Source organism: Lactuca virosa, chromosome 3 (genome assembly GCF_052849685.1).
Source record: "Lactuca virosa cultivar CGN04683 chromosome 3, Lactuca_virosa_CGN04683_v6, whole genome shotgun sequence".
NCBI classification, from domain to species: domain Eukaryota; kingdom Viridiplantae; phylum Streptophyta; class Magnoliopsida; order Asterales; family Asteraceae; genus Lactuca; species Lactuca virosa.
This window is the reverse complement of record NC_136428.1, coordinates 1,588,911-1,613,009: the sequence shown is the minus strand read 5'-3', so window position 1 is coordinate 1,613,009 and position 24,099 is coordinate 1,588,911. Positions and strand designations below refer to the sequence as shown.

Genomic DNA, 24,099 nt, shown 5'->3' with positions numbered 1-24,099 from the left:
TATGATCCTTGAAACCTTGTGAGCCTAGCACCCCAAGTGTGATGCCTTAAATGCTTCACACAACAACAAATGCAAAGGAGTAAACTTTGAGAGAATCTTACACTTGCAAAATCGGCTCTAGCCCTCTTGTTTCTTAGTGTCGCCGATTTTGGTGGAGAACATGTTGCTTATATAGTGTGTCACATCTAGGGTTACACCATGTAAACCCTAATGTGGCATGACTCTTCATTTCCATGACCCATGGGTTTGTAACTCCCATGGAGCCTCCATGGAGCATTCAATGGGTTTAACCCAACTTGATTATCCATGGAGCCTTTTAGCCCACTATACAAGTTATGGATGATTTACATGATCAACCCATATATTTAATTAGTCATCTTTTGATCACTTAATTAATCCTAGATTAATTCTTGATCAATACTAATTAAATAATACTATTAATATATTAGAACTTATAATATATTAATAAACCACAAGTGTTATTTCTCTCATTTAGTCTATCCAAATGCATGATGCCATGCAACCCAAATGGACCATGCCGGGTCGGGTCAAGTACATACCAGAAATAGTTATGGACTTAGACACCTTATCCAACAAGTGGTTCTTCAATAAGAAGACCGACATGGATGGGAAAGTACACACATACAAGGTGCGATTGATTGCGAAGGGCTTTACTCAAACTCCTGGAGTTGACTATGACGAGACCTTCTCACCAGTAGCGAAGATCAAATCTATAAGGGTTATGCTAGCCACAGTTGCGTTTCATGATTATGAAATATGGAAAATGGATGTCAAAATCGCTTTCCTTAATGGAAAGTTGGCTGAAGATGTTTACATGAGTTATCCAGAGGGTTTCGTCAATGCAAAGTACCCTAATAAAGTGTGCAAGCTTAAAAAATCCATTTATGTATTGAAACAAGCATCTCGCAGATGGAATCTTTGTTTTGATGAGAAAGTCAAAGAGTTTGGATTTCGAGAAGCGAGGATGAGTCCTGTGTGTATGTCAAGGCTAGTGGGATTATTGTTAGCTTCCTGGTGTTGTATGTAGATGACATACTTCTCATAGGAAATGACATTCCAACCTTGCAGGAGGTTAAGTCGTGGCTTGGGAAGTGTTTCGCTATGAATGACCTCAGGGAAGCTGCATACGTTGTGGGAATAAGGATATTGAGAAATAAGAGTAAAAGACTAATAGGACTTAGTCAAAGTACCTACTTGGACAAGGTGTTGAAACGTTTCAACATGGAGAACTCCAAGAAAGGAGACTTACCTATCCAGAGCAATACCAAATTGAGTAAGACTCAAAGCCCGAGTACCGATGCTGAGATAGCATAGATGAGCCGAGTACCATATGCTTCTTCAGTTGGCTCGATCATGTATGGTATGACATGTACTCCCCCTGATGTGGCCTTTTCTTTGAGCATGGTCAGCAGATATCAAAGGAATCCTGGTAGAGCTCACTGGACTGCGGTAAAGAACATTCTCAAGTACCTCCGAAGGATAAAGGACTGGGTCCTTACCCTCGGTGGGAGTAATGACTTGAGAGTGACAGGGTATAGTGACGCCAGCTTTCAGACGGACAGAGATAATTTCCGCTCTCAGTCGGGTTAGGTATTTACCCTAAATAGAGGAGCAGTAACTTGGAAAACATCCAAACAGGAGACTATAGCTGATTCAACGTGCGAATCAGAGTATATAGTAGCAAGTGAAGCGTCGAAGGAGGCAATATGGCTAAAGAACTTCATCGAAGACCTTGGAGTTATACAAACTGTAAAGGAGCCTATGGAGATTTTTTGTGATAGCGAGAGTACGGTCGCCTTAACCAAGGAACCAAGGGATCATGGCAGATCCAGGCACATCGACAGAAAACATCACTTCATAAGACATCGGATAGAAGAAGGACTCCTCGTAGTAAAGAGGGTATCGTCAGAGGAGAACCCAGCAGATCCCCTTACGAAGGGACTGAGTAGGGTTAAGCACTTGCAGCATGCTAGGAGTATTGGGCTGAAGGACGATATTAGTTTTAGTGATTAGATAGTTGTTTAGAAACTTGTAATAGATCAAATGTAATTGACATTTGATGATTGAATAAAAGGAGTTTTATCTATGAGTAAAGTTATTATCTTGTGTCAATTGTTTACTATTGTTTCAATTTGCATGTTTTGACTTCCAGAATAATAAGATTATTCAAACCATCCACAGTCGATCATACTTTGGAAGTAGGCTATGAGGTTAGACTGTCATGAATTGGCTTGTAGATTGTCTAAGGTGTTTAGACATAGCAAAAGTTTGATACAACGTTCATGAGTGCTCCTGAAATAAGATTTGAGTATTGGATTAAACCCACACTCACATGAATCACTTCATGGAATTTTATCACGAGTGATTGTGAGACGATAATATCATATAATCTTCAAACCGAGATATATGAGTTGTTGATTACGAGTTGGTAGTATATTGATAGTGTGTAAACGCATCAGTAACTTGATGTTATAAAATGTGTTGTTGTGTATAATTTAACAAGTAATTAGTACAAGCATATAAGTCGAAGTTTATCTGTTCCTTTTATCCTAAGAGGAATAAAAGCGATATCTTGGGCCCGTGGATGATTTTGTTTTGACTTATGTGCCGGGACCGGTCAAGACTCAATTGATGTGTTCAATTAAGTTCTATGTCAAACAAATCAGAAATCGGGAAACAAACTGTTGGACAATGAGTATGACTTTATTCCATGTCTTTGTCCACACAATATCTTGAAGAACAGAGGATTATATGATCCCTTATCTAAATGACGCGTTATTGATTAGAGTTGACAGCGGCTTTTAAGTGCTACGATTGCTAATCAGTTTTTGAAGTGGTACTTACAGTTATAGGTATTAGACTTATCCAAGTGGGAGACTGTTGGACTAGGTGTCTAAGCCTATAACTATAATTGGTATGTACTTGACTCGATAGTAGCATAGTCCATTTGGGTTGCATTCACCGGAGCAATTTGATAGGAAGGATATTTGAGAATGAGGTTATTTATGATTTATTAATATATTATAAGAGTAGTATATTAGTTGAGAAATCATATTATTTAATTGGTATTGATCAAGAATTAATTTGGAATTAATTTAGTGATCAAAAGAGACTGATTAAATTAACAGGGGTTGATTATGTAAATCAGTGATACATATAGTTTGGGCTAATGATCCATGATTGATTAGTGATGGACTAAGCTTATGTGAGAGTCCATGAATTGTTAGTCCAAATGAATTATTGGATCAAAAGCCTAAGTGAATGGATTAGGGTTTACAAGTGACCCTTGGAATTCTACACTATATATGTAACCCCTAAGCCACTAAAATCGGTACACAAGTATTCTAAGAAGAGTATAGACGATTTTGGTGCCTCCTAAACCTCTCTCATAATCCTCCATTTGTTCTTGGTGTTTTGTGGCTTATTTGAGGCATCACATTTGAGGTGCTAAGCTCTTGTAAGGACAAGTTCTACAAGCTACAACAAATAGGTAATCATCTAACTCGGTTTTATGTTTCAAATATCACTGTTGTATGCTAGTTAGGTTTCATGCTTTGGAAAATGAAAATTGCATGTATAACTAGAGAAAACTTAGATCCAAAGCATTAGGGTTGTATGTGCACATTAGGGATGTTATAATGCTCAAAACCCATCAATTAAACCCTAGTTTTTGACCTAAAATGGAAAGGACATGCATTGGACATGCATGTCCATAAAGCCACGATCTTTAGGGTTTTTTTAGGAGTATGAAGTCATTCTGGAAACTTTGGAGGTGCAACTTTAAGGATTGGGTGCTTAATGAGAGTCTTGATGCATTAAGTTGTCTTTAGGAGTTAGGGTTTGGGATCTTGACTTATTGAGGGGTCTTGAGGAATAAAGTAGAAAACTTTATTCATTTAGACCATGGAATGGACCATATCTGAGCTGTGGTGCTCTTAGAATCGAAGAAAACGACTTAACCAATTAAGTTGTTCGGAACCAATGCCCACGGTGTGGCCTTAGGTCGCCATGGCGTGGTGACTTGGCTAGAGCCGACTGTTTTGTCATTTTGCTGCCACGACGTGGCTAGGGATGGCCTCGACGTGGCGACCAACTGGAGTTGACTTTGACTTTTGACTGTTGACCGTTGACTTTGACCAAGTGTAACTTAAGGACATTTTGGGTATTTTGAGCTGAAGTTTGAGTATAGGTCACTGTTTGTTGTATAGGTGACCTATAGAGTTGGTATTTGGAGGAGCATTAATTTTTGCTACCTTTCAGGTTGTGAGGTGAGTTTTCCTTACTGTACTTGAAGGTCGAAAGCACCAATGCCGGCTAGACCTGACAAACGTGTCGTGTCGTGTCGGGTTCGTGTCGTGTCGAGACATTAAACGGGTTGAAAGGCCTTGACCCTAACCCGACCCGTTTAATTATCGTGTCGTGTCGTGTCAACCCGTTTATTTTCGTGTCGGTTTCGTGTCAGGTTTCGGGTTAAGGTTTAGACCTTGTAAATATGTTGTGTCATATCGGGTTGAAATATTTTAAAGGTTGGAAAGTATGAGTTGTGGAGGCAAAAAGGAAAAAGTGAAACACTGGAGTTATGAGATGAACTGACAAAATTTATAGTAAGTTTAGAAGGAAAAATGAAAAGAGTTAAAGTTAGGGGGCAAAAGGGATAGGTGGTGAGGATGACTAAAATTAAGTAACTTTGAAAATTTGAATATTACTTCTGATTATTGAGTTTGGCCTACTATAAGTCTATAACATATAATATATTTATAAAAATATGAAATTTATAATAAATAATATATAATTAAACGGGTCATATTCGAGTCATCTTCGAGTTGAAAGTCTTGACCCTAACCCTACCCGTTTAATCGTGTCGTGTCGTGTCAACCTGTTTACATAAACGTGTCGAAATCTCTGACCCAAACCCGCTAATTTCGTGTCGGGTTTTCGTGTCGTGTCATGTTTTGCCAGGTCTAATGTCGGCCCACTGGATTATGTATCCCGATATATTAGATTGATGTTATGTTGAGTGTGCGTTAGATTGGTAGACCTGTATGATTACCTGTGCTTATTGAGTATGCGTTAGATTGGTAGATATGTATGATTACCTGTGTTGCTGATTATCGATTATTATTGTACATGTCGATATGTTATGGTTGATTGTTTGAGGCGATCCTGCTTTGTGTTGAAGACCTAGATACCCGGGGTGGTCCGGATAGACTGGAGGCCTGCAAGGCGGTCCAGTCAGGCCGAAGGCCTGGAGAACGGTCCAAATAGGCTGTAGCCCCTACGAGGCGGTCAGGCTGAAGGCTGATACTATGCATGTTGTTATCTGTTTGATTGTGTGTGGTACTTTGGGAAAATTCACTAAGCTTTGGCTTACAATTTAAGTTTTATGTTTCATGTACTTCAGATGATCGAGGGAAAGTAAATGTGTGTTCGTACACATCCTTTGGTGATATGTTTTGGAGATGTTATGATACATTGATTTTGGAACGATTATACTTGATCTTGTGTTTTTATTACTTCGATTTGATTGAAAACAATGATTTCTCTTTAATTTAAAAATGAAGTTTTTTATTGTGATTTTGGGGTGTTACAATAACCTTTGTTGCAGGGACTAAATCCGTCAAAAGGTTTTGTAGGGACTAAATATGTCAAAATACAAAACCTTTGTTGTAGATACTAAATTTGTCTAAATATAAAACCTTTGTTGCAAGGACTAAACCTATCAAAATATAAAACCTTTGTTTGTAGTGACTAAATCTGCAAAAATGGAAAATACATGGACCAAAACGGAGGATTACCAATATTGGTGTCATTTTTTTAAAATGGGCTTACTAAGATGTTTATAAGCCTTATGAGAATTAATTATATGTATAATTGACAAAAAAAAAAAAAAGTTTGGTAACTCATAAAATTACCTTTCCTATATTATATTTTGTAAATGTTATTCTTTTTATTAAATAACATAAATTCTTACGAAAATAACATCATTTTGCGCAAATACAATTTTATTTTCACAATATGTTACTTACAAGAAGAATATGGGGGCTAATGCACTTCTTGTTAGGGGTGTCGAACGGGTAAAATTTTTGGGTTTCGGGTAGAACGGGTATTTCCTTAAGAAAATAATACCCGATACCCGACCTATATTGTAATTCGGGTTTTCGGGTTTCGGGTATTCGGGTTTGAGGTCGGGTCGGGTAATTATCGGGTATACCCGAAAATTTCTTAAATGACACTTATTGATAATTTTTTTTATTTTTTTATTTTTTTATTTTTACATGTTGGTTGGTTTAATAAAGAACCGAGTAGGAAAATACTCCATACAATTAACAAGTACATATATAATAACAACACAAATCATTATAATATGTTATGTACTTTTTTAATTCCATTTTGTGTGATAGTGAGAAATTGAGAATTGTGATGACGGTTCAGGACTTCAGCTTCAACGTCGTATTGCCTTTGAAAGTTTGCATCGACTGTCGAGCCGTCGTTCATAAGAAGGAAACGAAGGATTTTGTTTTATTTGAAGTGTGCGTACGTGACTACATTGTATATTTGGTATTATTTAAAAAACGAATTCGGGTATTCGGGTATACCCGAAAATAAATATTCATACCTAAAACCCGACCTATATTATTATCGGGTTAACCTATTACTCAAATGTTAATACCCGTTACCCGTTCTACCCGACCAATTCTACCCGAATTCGGAACGGGTCGGATGGTTAGAACGGTTTCGAGTTTTTTCGACAAGCCTACTTCTTGTTCAAATGGATCATGTTCTTGCTTCCGGTCTATATATCCACACTTCCTCTCTCATCCACCCCATACACATTTCTAGAGAGAGAAACAAAATCCCAACAAACATCAATCCAAAATCCAAATCAAATTTAACAAAACCCTAGCTAAATACATACTTTTCACCCCCATTTCTTAATCTCTCCCTTCCCGTTTGTTTTCCTTGGATCATATACTACAACTTCTTTCTCTAAAGCCAATCGGAGCCATGACAAGGCGCTGCTCTCATTGCAGTAACAATGGCCACAACTCCCGTACCTGTCCTAATAGAGGTCTGAAGCTGTTTGGAGTTCGAATTACGGATGGATCCATCCGTAAAAGTGCTAGTATGGGTAACTTGACCCACTACACCGGATCCGGAAGCGGCGGCGGTGCTTTCAACAGTCTATCCGGCGGCGGCGGCACAGACCTGGATTCTCCCGGAGACACACCGGATCATAACGCTGCTGCTGACGGCTATGGCTCGGAAGACTTCGTTGCTGGGTCATCTTCTGGTCGTGAAAGAAAAAAAGGTCAGCGCTTTTTTTTTCCCTTATAATTCAAGAGTTGATTATTATCTTCTGGGGTTTGCTCGTTTTCATCCTCGTCAACTTCACCTTTATTAATTTCCTGGATTCATTTTCATTATCGTATGATTGTGAGATAATTATCTGCTATATAAATCAAAACTTTTAGTTATCACATTGGGTATCAGATGAATGATATAAAATTACTATCCATTTCGTTGAATATTAAAATCATTTATATACAAGGATCAAAGAACACTTCATCTTGTATTGATAGGATTTCATATTCACTTGAGGAATGCATTTGTAGGGATGTAGTATAAGTCTGATGTTGATGTTTGAATTGTTGGTGATATACTGTATTTCGTAAATTAGAAACATTAGAGCCATAAATAGAAAGTTAGAGATAGTAGCGAGAATGTATGATGAATGATGTGGGTGATGCAGGTGTTCCCTGGACAGAGGAAGAACACAGGATGTTTCTACTGGGGTTGCAGAAGCTGGGGAAAGGTGATTGGCGTGGGATTGCTAGAAACTATGTGATTTCAAGAACACCGACTCAAGTTGCAAGCCATGCACAGAAATATTTTATCAGGCAAACCAATATGTCAAGAAGAAAAAGACGGTCTAGCCTCTTTGATATGGTTCCGGATGATGTATGTATCTTATACATTTATTTACATATACATACATGTATTGATGTAATATGGTTTCTTGAATTTGTGCAGCCTGGTATGAATATGATGGGTTCCCAATCCCATGATGTAGAGACTCAATCTGTGGACAACCCTAAAATGTGTGTTCCTACAGTGGAGGAAAAAGAAGAAGTGGAAGAAGAAGAAGAAGAAGAAGAAGAAGATGACGATGAATGTGAATCAATGGATTCAGGCAGCTCAAACATTGTGGAGCCGGGTATGAACTTAGTGCAAGAGGCACAGTACTGTTACCCTGCTGCTGCCATGTTTCCAGCTTATTATGAGTTCATACCGGTTGCTATTCCCTTTTGGGGTGGGCCCGCACCAGCTAAAACAGAGTCTCATCAGGTTCTTAAACCCACAGCAGTCCACTCCAAGACCCCCATCAATGTGGATCAGCTTGTAGGTTTATCCAAACTGAGTTTAGGGGACTCAATCGGTCATGGTGGGCCCAATTCATTGAAGTTGCTGGGAAGTTTAAGTAGGCAGTCTGCATTTCATGCCTCTTCTTCTTCTTCTTCTTCTGATAATAATAATAATAATAATAATAATAATAATAATAATAATAATCCAAGAACAAGTTCTGGTAGCATGCCGCCTCATTCATGCACTGTAGGAGGGTGATTTATATATACATGCTTCTGAGCTTCACAAGATGATGACAAATTCTTGGTATACAGGACCTTTTGCATTTGTAGTTGTTTTATTAATCAGAAACTAAAGCTCCTCATAACGTAATTAAAGCTTGATTGTTAGGAAACGCAGTAGTAGTACTGCTTGTAGTTGGTTTTAGATGAAAAGCTTTGACTTATATGTGTATCCTTCTGTTGGGCATGGATATATGTTTTAGATGAAGCTTTGGTTTATAGCGTATTTATGGACTAAATCAGTATCAATAAAAAAAAAAAAAAAAACATAAGTAATTCTATAATTGCTAAATCGTAAATTTATAAGCCACGGATCCAACAAATTGTGCATTTATGCCGGGTGGGTATTGTTTCGTCCATTTAGCTCTTTGGAAAGTGTCAAACCACAACAAGCTTTTATCCTTGTGTAATTCTCCCCTAATATTTCCCCCTTTTTATTATTGTATTGTATATTAATGTGGCATAACTGTTTCTATGGAAGCCCCCTTGCGAGATTAATTTTGTGGTGTTTCTCTTCCCAACAATGGCCATACATTGTCCCATCTTATGTATGCGGATGTTATGTTCATTGGGGAATTGTCTGACATATATTTTATTAAGATTACTTAGATGTTTTTACCTTGCTTCCGCTTTGAAAATGAACATCCATAAAAGCAAGGTTTATGGAGTTGGTACCGGGAACATGGAAGTTGCTAGGCTTGTTAGCATTTTAAAGCGTGAATCGACATCATTCCCTTTTATGTATCTTGGTCTTAGCATGAAGATTACTAGAATTGGAATGTGATTGTGGACAAATTTCATGCCAAGTTAAGTAACTAGAAAGCGAAATCTTTTGTTCGGTGGCAGTCTTACTCTTGTGAACTCGGTTTTAAGGAGGGGTTCTCTCTATTATTTTGTGCTTTTTCATCCTCCTCAAAAAGTTATTCACATGCTTGATAGTATCAAAAGAAGATTTCTCTAGGAGGAAGTAATGAGAATAAAATTAATTGGGTAGCTTGGGTTGTTGTGACTCCGCTGAATAAATAAGGTGGTCTTGGAGTTTGTTGTTTTAACTACTTGAGTTTGGTGCTTCTTAACTCCTTGAGTAATGCACTTTGGTTTACGCGTATAAAAGCTATTCACAATCTGTCTTGTGGATGGAAATGCAATGGCTAAAAAAATTACTAAAGGAGTTTGGCTTAATATTTTCCAAATTGAAGATGACTTTGTGAATTATGTGTAACATCGTACTTCTAAAACACCATTTATTATCAATAAAAATGTGCTTTTATAGAAAAAAAAACTTTTAAATCATTATCAAAGTTTACAGCTTTCAGTGTTACAAAACAATATCAATGTAACACCCGTTTTCAAGAATGGATCTGTTGATGATGTAAATGAGTCAAAGACATGGTTTTTTAAGAAAACCATGTCATGATGTGACATATGGAGTGTCGCGGCGTGGCATGCAAGGTGAATAATGCGTGTCTCGTATGGACTCCACGATGTGACATGAAGGGTGTCACGACGTGACGGCTGTTTCAACCCAAACCCATAATTTTTAGGGTTTTATCCATATTTAAGCCCCTGAACTCAAGGTTTAGGGCATCCTCTTTAGCCTCCAACCTTTTCAACAAAACCCTAACCTCCATTGTTGAAGATATTGAGCTTTTATTGGTCTTTTGTTTTTTTTTTTTGAAGGAGAAGGAAACATACTTGGTGTATAAATCTAGATTGCAAGCCTCATCATCATCTTCTATCTTATATTTTGGACATTTGTAAGTGTTCAAGATCCAACCTTTATTGTTCTATGTCTCTAGATCTAGTTTTTTGTCCTGTTTCTTCAAGGATGAACCAGTTGGTGTAAGGTTACACCTTATGATCTGTTGAGTCAAACACTCTATACGATGACTGCCAGCTCCAACATCAGCATCAGCATCAACGCCGGCGCCTCAAGCCTTATCAGCGCCAGCGTGTAGATAGTTATCTTATGTAATCTTTGTATATTAGGAAATAATACAGATATGTATAGAATAGATAGCAGATCCGATATCTTTGTGATCAAGATCGGTTCTTAGTATAGATTAGATACAATCCCTTCAATCAAGGGATATGCTTGTATAGATTAGTGTGTGTGTGTGTGTATATATATATATATATATATATATATATATATATATATATATATATATATATATATAACATTATGGTGAAACCCTAATGTGAGCGTCTTTGTGACAACCCGTTTTCTTGGTGAAAACAACCCCTTTCTTGCTGAAAAGCAATTTGGTCAATCCTCTGTGTTCTTTGCTTTTTCTGTTCATTATTTGTTTAGTTATTTTGTTCTTGTTTATTATACTTGAAGTGTATCTGATCGATACAAACCTTCTCTTCTTGATTTTTGATACACTCAAGTGATTATGTCGACCTCTTACAATCCAAAACCGATTGCTTGCAAAAAGATCCATCCGTTTGATGAACTCAACTTCTCTTCTTGGAAATCAAAGGCCATGGATTCTCTCGAGATCATGGACTTTGACATGCTCGATATATCAATAAAGGTCCCATCATCGTTATGCATCAATCATCTAATGATGGTGCATATGATAGTAAGCGAAAGAAGAAATATGTGTTGGGATACAACAAGGAGAAGAAAAGGGTCCTGAATCTCGATGTAAAAGCGAGAATTACTATTAGAAACTCACTTCCTTATTCTGTCTATCATTTGGTTCAAAACTGCTCATCTGCTCAAGAGATGATGATTACACTATCATTTGCTTTTGAAAAGGAAAACCTCTCAGGTGATGAAGCTTCAATAAGTAAGTGTCTCATGGCCCAGATCGTTGAATCTCATGTTGACACATAAAATGACATCGTTGGCACTCTTGACGCTGATCCTTCTCAAGCTGCTACAAATCTTAAATCAGAATGGGACGCATCCTCAGCTTATCAGGTAAAAAAATCTTGGTAACTACTCTTTTATTGAAAACATCAAAAAAGATGACACAATTGATCTCTTACGTTTTGATTTATCTGTTTCAAACAAAGAAAGATATTATCTCAAAATTGAGTTAAACATCTCAATGAAAAACTCTCCTTTTTTTTGAAAAATCTCTTTCTCTTTTAAAAAGGGAAAACACTTCTATATCACTGACCAACAACTTTCTTCACTTTGAAAAAGAAAAGGCTGTTGATCATGCTAGACGTATTCAACTTATTTTAAGAAACTGGGCTTCTTCTCATTATGATGTCACAAGAATTATTAATGCTCAGATTCCAGATCAGTGTGAGAAAATTCTTGGAGGCGATATAGAAAGTGTTGTTTCCTTAACGAAAAGTGTTGAGACTAAACAAACATTTTATAATGTTGATTGTTTAGAAAAAGACTTTAAGAGTAGATTTGTACGTACTTATTTTATAAATCAAAATTTAATTGATACTCATTGCTCCACTGACTCTAATGGTAACACCAAATATGTTTCTCAATTATCTGCTCTTCATCCTTCCTGCCAACCTTCTCATCATGAGTATGTTCTACCCTCCACTAAGATTTTGCTGAAATTTTCTATATCTAATGGTGAAGTTCATTCGGTAAACGAAATTCTTAGCATTTTTCCTTAGTGCTCCCTCAGCAACTCTGAACCTGAAGATCAATCAAAGTCTTCTATTTCAGATGACTCTTCAATGTCTCATGAGCCTCATGACAAGGTATTATCTGAGCATATCATCAATGACATTCCTTGTTCCAGAACTAAAACAAGAACTCTCAAATAAAATAATCAAAGTTCTTTGGGTACAACAGTTGAAAAGAAATCAAAATCTAATGTTAAATGAAAGAATCCTGGAATCAAGGTTTGTTATCGATGTGGTGATGCTTCTCACAAAGTCAGCGAGTGTACTTTTGAAAAGAAATCCATTCGCGCTAACAACATCATGATTCGAAATGATAAGTGGATAAAAAAGGGAAACTCTTTAAACTGTCTCCCTAATGACATTGCAAGATGGGTCAGTGTATATTAACTATATATTTTAGTTTCATGGTAAAGAACATATTTGTTATCTAGATAGCGGCTGCTTAAGACATATGACTGGATTCAAGTCTCTTCTAGAAGATTTCATAAAGAAGGATGGTCCTACTATTACATATAGAGATAATGGCAAGGGAGCTACAAAGGGATATGGAACCATCAAGCAATTCTGTTGTATTCAAGAATGTTTCTTACGTAAAAGGTCTTCAACACAATCTCATTTTAATCAGCCAAGTGTGTGATGCTAACAATGAAGTTCACTTTAACAAGAGAGAAAAAAAAGGTTGTTGATCAAAAAAATGTCGCAGTTCTGACTGCAAATCGACAGAATGACATTTATGTCTTGGATATGTTCTCTACTGACAAATCTCTTCGTCGCTGCTTCTTCTCTCGTACTCAGTCTCATCTAAATTAGTTGTGGCACAAGAGGTTATCTCATTTGAATTTCAAGAACATATCAAAGATTTTGGGGAATCAGCTTGTAAGAGGAATTCCTAAGATACAATTTGTCAAAGATAAGCTATGCTCAGCGTGTGAAAAGGGGAAGAAAGCCAAGTCATCTTTCAAGCCAAAGTCCTGTTCCTCCATCATCAAACCACTTTATCTCCTCCATATGGATCTTTTTGGACCGGTCCCGATTAAGTCAAGAGCTGGGAAGAAGTATACTCTCGTTATTGTGGACGGGTTTTTAAGATTTATATGGGTAGTCTTTTTAAGAAAGAAGAGTCATGCCGTTGATGAAATCATTTCTATCATTAAGCATGGGAAGTTCTCTATGATCATAAAGTCAGGGAATTACGTAGTAATAATGGAATTGAGTTTAGAAACTCCTTCTTGGAAGACTTTTGCTCAAACTGAGGAATTTCCTAACTGAAAAGAGGCGAGACTATTAGGGACGTGCTCTTATTTTGTTCTCAATAATGCCATGGAAGAGCAGACCGAATAAAACTCCCATATTGGAACCAATGTCCTTGAACATAGAGATGGTGTCGAGAGCAGATTGATTGTAACCTTGACATGATGAAATTCCAATATGCTGGCCACTGTAGCTATCTGTCTATCCATTTGTTGTTTTCCGTTACGAATTTGTTACCCTTTAAAGCCATATATCATATCCATGGAACATGCCTGTAATGATTCCGGTTTATACTTCTTTATAACAAAATTGGCATCGTATGATCGGCGTGGTAAGAACCTGGTGTGCCTCTTTTGAAGCAAAATATGGTTGCTATCTTTTAAGCAAACAGGGGCATAGTTGTAAATCTTTATTTTTTAGTGGAAGAATAAAAAAATTTCATCGCAATATCATCTCCCTTTTTAAAAATGTAACAAGATGAAACATGAAGATCTTATGAAGACTTGGAGTTTTTGAAGACCTTAAAGTGTCCTAATAAGTCCTTTAGGAAATGACTTAATATTTGTTGTGATAGCTCACAATAAATATTACTAGAAAATGGCTTTGTATATACATTTTACATGCATGTTTGTGATGTTTGTTTTTGGTTGCTATAAAATGTTGTATGTATGTAAATGTTTTTTCCATGTTAAAAAACATTTTGACAAAAAAAAAAAAACATCAAGTTGGGGTTTAGAATTTTAATTTTTTTTCCAATATAAGATGTCAAAAATTGAGTTTGTTTTACTAAAAAGAGTTTTATTTTTAGAACTCTTAAATAGCCAAACTTTTAAAGATTTAAAAAGGTTTAAAATATTTTTTTAAACTTAATCTAAACTCCATAACTCTATAATAAAATGAATTTTTATTAAAAGTTAAAAACCGGTTCCAATCGTTATAGCATCGAATTAAAATTGAATATAAATTTTAACCGGTAAAATTGGATATAAAATAAATTCAACTTTATAAATTTTGGAACACTATAAAATGTACCATGAAATATTTCATGCATGAAATATTTATGATACAAAATGTTTTGAAATGCTAGAATAATAAAACATTTATAAAAGTCCTTTTCCAAGACTTCAAATATGTGTAATCGACTTAAAAATCACTTAGCATTCTGTGTGCAATTCTTGTGGATTTTGGCTCACCTTATCTATTTGGATTGTCAAAAATGGTCTAGGTGTTTTATATGTACTTATGAGATAAAAGTCACCTAACCATTTGTGAAATATAATTCACAAGTTTTTTAAATGGATGATTTGATCAAATTCTTATGTGATAAAGGTCACCTAAGTATAAGAGTCTTGATGCATAGATGGGATGAACATTCTATTAAAAAACAAGGAATTTTTTTTGCATCCCATTAATCTAAGAATTACATAAGAGTTGTAATTGTTTATTGCAACCTACCGATCAATAAAATCACTTGTGTTGTGGGTCACCACCTCAGGTTATTTTGGGTGATATGGATCTTAGCTTTTCAAATTTAATTTAAAGGGTAATTAATTTTAAAAGGAAACTATATCAAAGATATTAAAATGAATCTTATTATTTGGTAAATGACTACCCCAACTATAACCACCTCATCACTTACCATCCGATCCATCCTCGAAAAAGAAAAACTAAGCGGACCCAACTTTCTTGCTTGGTTTAGGGAACTTAGGATTGTCCTCAAACTTAAGAAAAAGGACTATGTCCTTGATGAACCTATCCCAGAAGAGCTTCCTCAAAATGCTGCCAATGCATTGAAAGATGCTCGGGCGAAACATGTAAATGATTCAACCGAAGTGGCTTGCATCGTGCTTGAAACAATGACTTCTGACCTTCAGAAAACTTTTGACTTCCATGAAGCATTTGACATGATTGAGAAAATTAGAATCATGTTTCAAGTTCAGGCTAAGCAAGAAAGGTTTGAGACCTTGAATGATTTCATTGGTTGCAAAATAACCAAGGGATCTTATGTGAGTGCACATGTACTCAAAATGAAAGATTACACTAAGCAGCTTGTTCGCCCCAGATTCCCTTTTGGGGATGAGCTAGCGACCTATGCGATTCTAGCCTCATTGGCTAATTCATTCAACCAATTTGTGTTGAACTTCACAATGAATGACTGAGAGATGAGCATTAATTAGCTTCATTCAATGCTCAAGAATGCCAAGGAAAACATCAAGAAATCAGGGAATCAAGTGATGATGATTCACGAGGGTTAAATCTGATGGGTTTTACATGCAATAACGCGAATAAATCCTTATACACTTAAGGGTACATGCAACCTATTAGATCTAGTCATAAAACTAATGAAGTAACATTCTATTGAACAACATGAACCCTATAAACCTAGGTAATTTCGAAATTCATAGAAAATTACATACCTTTTGATTGTTGTAGTAAACAATCAAACAATCATTCTAGAAAACTATTGGAAGCTAGCACCAGAAATCTCGTGCCTCTAATGGTTCACACCCAAACCCTAGCAACTAGGAGACTTTTAGGAGAGAGGATGAGAGGTGAATTTTGGCTATCTCTTGATCAGAAGGAGTGGCCAAAATTTCTAACCCTAAGGTACTTTTTATACATGCATTAGGAATCCTTGATAACCCTTACTTGATTAAAATAACAATATCTTAAATCAGGGAATTATCTGGTTTCCTAATTATCTCCAAGGCACATTCTAGAACCCTATTAGAATCCTTAAAACCGTCCATCAAAAGGAAGGTTCTGGAATGCCTTTTACTCAACTATTGAGCAATTACAGCTTAGGTCCTTGCACTATTAATTAATCCAATTAATCCCAAAATTAATTCTAATTAATTTCTGATTAATTCTTAATTCAATAATACTATTTCTAATTAATATATTATTCTTATACTATATTAATAAATCATTTATTTCTATTTATTAATTATATAATAAATCAATAAATCAGTCTCTCTCTCTAAAAGTTATCCCATTCAATTTTCAGGTTTGAGGCCAACCCAAAAGGACTTTGTTAATAATTCAAGTATATACCAATTTAGTTATTGGCTTAGACACCTAATCCAATAAAATCTCCAAGAAGAAAACCGGTAATGCTACCGGTACGGGGAAAGGAAAAGCTGCCAAGAATGGCAAGGGCGAAGGAAAGGGTCAAGGGAAGCCTCCTGCTACCTACCCAACTCCTAACTCCTAAGCACAAACATGATACTAACTTTGATTGCTTTCACTGCAATGAAAAGGGACACTATATACACAACTATCCCAAGTATCTACAGGAGGTTTAGAAAAACAAGGCCAACTAGGTTGACACCTCAGGTATATATGTGATATAATTATATGCATTCCATACTAATTCTGATGGGATTTGAGCACTCTAACAACCTTAAGGTGCACATACAACCCTAAATGCTTTGGATCTATGTTTTCTCTAATTATACATGCAATTTGATTTTCCAAAGCATTATCCTAACTAGCATACAAAGCATGGGTACTTGTATAACAAAACTAGTTAGATGACATACCTTTTCTTGTAGCTTGTTAACTTGGACCTTTAAGAGCCTAGCACCCCAAATGTGATTCCTCAAATGCTTCACAAAACACCGCCAACAATGGAGGACTTTCGAGAAGATTACTTGCACACAAAATCAGCTATTCTCTTCCACAGATCACTAGTGGCCGATTTCATGAGCTAAGGGACTCCTTTTATAGTGTGGCAAGGATTAGGGTTACATCCATGTAAAACCTAATGTGCATGACATTTCATCTTACTTAGGCTCCATGGGTTAAACCTCCATGGACTATCCATGGACTACCATGTTGGTTTAGCCCAACCTAAATAACCATTGGCCCACACTATAAGAATCATTGATTTACCAAATCAACCCCTTACATTTAATTAGTCTCTTTTGATCACTGAATTAATTCCAAATTAATTCCTGACCAATATTAATTAAATAATATGATTTCATATTAATATATTAGAACTTATAATATATTAATAAATCATAAATCACCTCTTCTCAAAAGTCCATCTTTACAAATTGTTCTGGTGAAATGCAACCCAAATGGACCATGCTACTCTCGGATCAAGTACATACCAAATATAGTTATGGACTTAGACACATTATCCAACAGTCTCCCACTTGGATAAGTCTAATAACTATAACTGCAAGTACGACCTAAAACACCGAATATCAATCGTAGCTCTTAAAAGCCTTTGTCGAACTGTGATGCGCCATTTTAGATAAGGGATCGTATAATCCTTTGTTCTCAAGATATCAGCCGGAAAAATACATGGAACAACGTTATACTTATTGTCCAACAGTTTGTTTCTTGATTTCCAATTTGTTTGACATAGAACTTAATCGAACACATCAACTGAGTTCTGACCGGGCCCGACACATACGTCAAACAAAATCATCGAGGGGCCCAAGATATCGCTTTTTATCCTCCAAGGACTAAAAGGAATAGATAAACTTCGACTCATAAGCTTGTACTAACTACCAATACAAAACTAGCCCGAGAAGACTTCCACAATTATCCCGAAGGTTACCACAACACGAGTCTAATACAAATCAAAATTCTATTTCACCATTGGGGAGTAACATACCCCAAAGACTTAGGGAACATAAACACACTGCATAAGGGAATGGGTGGCACGCTCCTAGCTTCGCAACTTTCGCCTCTTGAACCCCATTCGGAGAATTCCTGCTCCCTGAGGGTTCACCACTTAATGCCTGTCCGACCATTCTGGAAACCATAATCTGAGCAGCAACAGACAAAACCTTCAATGGCTGATGCTCAACCTGAGAATTGCCAATTCTCCCCCACTTAGAACACTAACCACCACCCACTGGTGTGAAGCCCAACATAACTTAGCTGGCAATCCTTGATGCTTGAATGATCCCACACCCAAATCTCGAAGTCCAAAGGTAGATGCTCTACTAATACTTCAGCAACCAGCTATTTCCCTTGGCGCTCTCGTACGCCAATCAATAACGATTACTAACACCACTGAATCCTGACAAAGTCGAATAACCATCCTATGGGACTCTGTCAGTAACCTCCCTCATAATACCCTCCTTCCCAAGTGCTCCAAACAAATCTCTTGCTCTAGAAATCATATCATTCAGGGTCTCGCACCCTGACTCACTTACCAGCTCAATCGTCCATAGCTGAACTGCAGTAACTCAGGCAACCTCTGCCCTAATCGGCTATAAACTACTCCCAGAACTTAGTCTCTAATCTTGAGAGTTCAATAGATCGCACAATCAATCCTTACCGCCCGATACACGAGATCCAAGGCAATTCCGATCTTAGCCCCTACAGGTCGGAATGGTAATCACGTATGCCTCATAAGATACTCATGCCACATCGACCCACCTGCACTTACCAACACTGCAATACTGTCGCCAACCCCTACGACTAACTGACCTGAGCTGGAACACAACCTGATCCTGGACCACAAACCTGCTCAATCCTTCGAGCTCGAAAAGCTGAAAGGGCACAATCCTTGCCCTGGAAAACGACATTCATATCCATCAATTAACCATTCTACTTCCAGCTGCAAAACCCCAGCTGAACATAATCACCACTTCTTTCCGGAGTTCCTATGACTCGCATTCCGTCCTCGAGCAAAACCCCCGAAACCTCAAATCTAGACACTCATGTGCTAGACTCTCCCGCTCAACCCGCAGAATGTAACTAGTACGGAAAATCTCCCTGATCCCAAGTAACTGCAGCCCTCTGTTCATCAAAATATGTCCCAGTAACAAGTCCCGGTACTGGAAAGCTCGACCAACTCTTTCCCCTGCCATTGTTACAGCTGCTGTAGCTGCCACGACAATCGTCTCGGCACTAGCTGTATAGCGCTCGTCGAAATGATCAACCAAGGTGGTCGTAATAGACCGAAAACTTCTCCGGAAAATGTTCCCGGACAACCCCGATCACCTCCTCCCGGATGATCTCACTAATACGGCCCTATGACAATACTGGCCTATCCTGGCTGCCAGCTCTCGATCCTGACCTGGATCCGGTCTCAAGACGTCTCGTAACCACCATTCTAGTAATACACCAGAAAGATCTCTGATAGCCCATATAACGACAGGGAACCTACTCCCAACCAACCCTAGGGGTTGTGACTTCCTTGATACGCGTATGAGTCCTGTGCTTTCAGTAGTACGGGCCCATACTACCTTCCACACCTACCCATATTTGTTTCAAGTATCACCACAACACCCTAACTGTATACATAACCTGGAAAGCGCTCAATCCTCACTCCTAGAGGAAGGCTAACTGTCTCACAACTGACCTACCAGTCTCACACAATCCACCCATCCATGAAACTTCCACCAACCCTGCAGCACAAGTGTATGCTAGTCATATATAACGCTGGAACCCATAGACTTTTAAATATACAATCCTACCCTAAGCTCCTAATCAAACAAGAAGACAACATAAGGCCAAATCAAACATTCTCAGGCTATAAGATCTTAATTATGCATAACCATGATGCATACACTAATCAACTACAATAATGATGTCAATCTCATATAAGGAAACCCTAGGCTAGCAGGCATCATGTAATCAGGCAATTCCTGAAGATCCCTAGCCTAGTACTAGCATGCTGTTCTAACATATCACATAATCAAATAACTTGTATGGTATTTTGGGGTCTACTTATTGGCTCCGGCTGATCGTACACCCTGCATCCTCCTTTACTTATTTTGAAAACCATTTAAAACCATTTTGAAAATCTTTCCTTGATTTGAGACTGGATTCACACGAATGTTCCTCCAATTTACTCAAACCAAGGCTCTGATACCAACTTGTAACACCCAAAAATTCAAGCCAATTTAAACTTTTAAAAACATTTCAAATTCAGTAACTATTACAAACTTGTTTTCAAAATGTATCATATCAGAGTATCCTAGAAACAAAATCATAAAAGGTGAGGAGCTGTACGATCACGCCTTTACCTTGCCACGATCTCCTGATGTACCTGAAACAATAAACTGAAACTGTAAGCCCGAAAGCTTAGTAAGTTACCCCCAAAATACCGATACACATACAATCCAATAACACATGAACAAATAACAGCACGTAACGGGTCCACAACTTTGCAGAATGGAATACCCCTGGGCCCACAGTGTGAGTCTGGATTGCCTTTCGGGCCTGCAGGTCACATCTGGATTGCCACCGAGCCCTCAGTACGAGTCTGGAATACCTACCGGGTCCTCATCTCGTATCTGGAATGCTCTCGAGCCCTCAGTACGAGTCTGGAATGCCTACCGGGCCCTCAGCTTGTATCTGGAATGCTCCCGAGTCCTCAGTATGAGTCTGGAATGCCTTGCCTGGCCCTCAGCTCATATATGGAATACTCTAGGGTTTGTTGGCTACCGCACGGAGCAATACAACCTCAACCCATCCTACATAACATGTCGACATGTAACAGATAAATGCACATACAGATAATCAATCAGTATCACAGGTAGTCCTACAGATCTACCAGACTAGCATATCAACTGGCATACATCAGTAACTCAAACTCAACATATCAATAACTACTAAGATATCAAATCCAATGGGCCGGCCTTGGTGCCTTAGACCCCTTAGTATAGTGAGGATAACTCACCTGACACTGCTAAAGTCTCGCGGATAAAACCCAGCTGCTGGTTGATAAATTCCCGAACTGTCAACATCAAACAACACCCAATTAATAATTGGGTTCCAAGCCCAAAGTCCAACTCACACTACAAAACCCAATAATCAAGTAATAGGCCAAAGCCCAACACATGGCCCAATTTTCACAATTGGGCCCATCCCTTCATATGGCCTTACCCCTTAGGCCCCACCATCTCTCCTGGTCCAAACACTTGGCATACTAATGGCCCAATCTCTCATAATCATGAAGGTCTAGTTATGGCCCATCTATGGCCCAATTTTCCAAATTGGGCCCAAGTCCTTACATGGGCCTTATCCTAAAGCCCATCTACTTATTTTGGTCCATTAACTTGTTCTTGGATAGCCCATCAATAGTCCCATCGCCAAAGCCCACTGGGAAGGCCCAAAACAAGGCCCAAGTGAGATTAGGGCTTTCACATGAAATGATGATTAGGGTTAAGTGTTTCTTACTTAACCCATTAAGGACTTAATCCATTGAGTCCATTATTTCCTTAAGATAGTTTGCCAATGATTATTAATTATTATTTAGGTTTAATAATTAATTCCCGTATGTGTCCCAAACGATTCCCACAATTAGGGTTTTATGCCCTTAGGATTTTCTAAACCCTAATTAGGGTTTTCCAACGCAATACTAGCCCATTAGTCCATTGGTTGGGCTTTTAGGTCACATTAGGCCTTATTGGTGATGGGTTTTGAGCATTCTAACACTCCTAAGTGTACATGCAACCCTAGAAAACCTTGGATCTATGTTTGTCTAAAATATATGCAAAATACTTTTTCCAAGGTTCGTAAACCTATCTAGCATACATGGGGAACTTTAATCATAAAAGATGGCTAGAATTACATACCTTGTAGTTGTTATGATTCCTTGAAAACCTTGAGAGCCTAACACCCCAAGTGTGATGCCTCAAATGCTTCACACAACACCAAATGCTTTGGAATGACTTTAGAGAATATAAAACACTTGTAAAATTGGCTTGCCCTCACTTGTTCTTAGTGTAACCAATTTTTATGAGTAACATAGTCTTTATATAGTGTGTCACATCTAGGGTTACACCATGTAAACCCTAATGTGACATGACTCTTTATTTCCATGACCCATGGGTTTGTAACTCCCATGGAGCCTCCATGGAGCATCCAATGGGTTTAACCCAACTTGATAATCCATGGAGCCTTTTAGCCCACTATACAAGTTATGGATGATTTACATAATCAACCCATATATTTAATTAGTCATCTTTTGATCACTTAATTAATTCCAAATTAATTCTTGATCAATACTAATTAAATAATACTATTAATATATATGAACTTATAATATATTAATAAACCACAAATGTTATTTCTCTCATTAAGTCTATCCAAATGCATGATGCCATGCAACCCAAATGGACCATGCCGGGTGGGGTCAAGTACATACCAGAAATAGTTATGGACTTAGACACCTTATCCAACAGTCTCCCACTTGGATAAGTCTAATAACTATAACTGCAAGTATGACTTCAGGAACCGATCAACAATCGTAGCTCTTTTCAAGGTTTCTCGGAACTGAGAAGATGATGATACGCCATTTAAGATAAGTGATCATATAATCCTCTGTTCTAGATATCAGCCGGACAAATACATGGAACAATGTCTTACTTTTGTCCAGCAGTTTGTTTCCAGATTTCCGATTTGTTTGACATAGAACTTAATTGAACACATCAACTTAGTTCTGACCGGGCCCGGTACATAGGTCGAAACAAAATCATCGAGGGGCCCAGATATCACTTCTAATCCAAGAAGGAACAGATAAAATTCGACTCATATGCTTGTTCTACTACTTGTTAAATCACACACAATGGCACGTTTTATAACATCGAGTTACCAATGCGTTTTCGCACGATCAATGCATAACCAACTCATAGTCAACAAGTCATATCTCTAGGTTTGAAGACTTATATGATATTACCGTCTCGCGATCACTCGAGATAAATTTCAAGAAGTGATACCAGCGAGCGTGGGTTGAATCCAATACTCAGAACTTATGAGCACTCATGAGTGTTGAGGCCATGTCCAACATCTTAGACCTCTACAACCAACTCATGACAGTCTTAATTCATATCTACTTCCAACATATGACTGACTGTGGATAATTTGAATAATATGTAAAACACAACATAAATATTCTGGAAATCAAAACATGCAAAAGAAATAATAGTAAACGATTGACAAAAGTTAGCAACACTTTACTCATAAATAAACACAACTTTTATTCATCATCAAATGTCAATTACACTTTACAAATTTCGAAAATTATCTAACTACTAAAACTAATATCATCCTTCAGCCCTATGCTCCTTGCGTGCTGGAGATGCTTAACCCTACCCAGTCTCTTCGTGAGGGGATCTGCCTGGTTCTCATTCGATGATACCCTCTTTACCACGAGGAGTCCTTCTTCTATACAATGTCTAATGAAATGGTATTTTCTGTCAATGTGTCTGGATCTCCCGTGATCCCTTGGTTCCTTTGCTAAGGCAACAACACTTTCACTATCACAGAAAATATCTATGGGCTCCTTTATAGCTGGTACAACTCCAAGGTCTCCAATGAAGTTCTTTAGCCATATCGCCTCCTTTGCTGCCTTGCTTGCCGCTATATACTCTGATTCGCAAGTTGAATCAGCCACTGTCTCCTGCTTGGAACTTTTCCAAGATATTGCTCCTCCGGTTAAGGTAAAGACCCAGCCCGACTGAGAGCGGAAATTATCCCTATCAGTCTGGAAGCTAGCATCACTATACCCTATAACTCTCAAGTCATCACTCCCACCAAGGGTACTTGAGAATGTTATTTACCGCAGTCCAGTGAGCCTTACCAGGGTTCCCCT

At 37.7% G+C, this 24,099-nt stretch overlaps 2 protein-coding genes across 2 annotated transcripts; both read left to right on the top strand.

Moving 5' to 3' along the window:
• Nucleotides 1-6,811: 6,811 nt before the first annotated feature.
• LOC145165119 (transcription factor MYBS3-like) lies at nt 6,812-8,885 on the top strand. Its single transcript, XM_079083782.1, has 3 exons — nt 6,812-7,330; nt 7,772-7,980; nt 8,053-8,885. The coding sequence occupies exons 1-3, from the start codon at nt 7,027-7,029 to the stop codon at nt 8,641-8,643; spliced, it is 1,104 nt and encodes a 367-aa protein (XP_078939908.1). The 5' UTR covers nt 6,812-7,026; the 3' UTR covers nt 8,644-8,885.
• A 6,248-nt stretch (nt 8,886-15,133) lies between these two features.
• LOC145162172 (uncharacterized) lies at nt 15,134-15,688 on the top strand. The gene has a single exon (XM_079081400.1). The coding sequence runs from the start codon at nt 15,134-15,136 to the stop codon at nt 15,686-15,688; it is 555 nt and encodes a 184-aa protein (XP_078937526.1).
• Nucleotides 15,689-24,099: the final 8,411 nt, after the last annotated feature.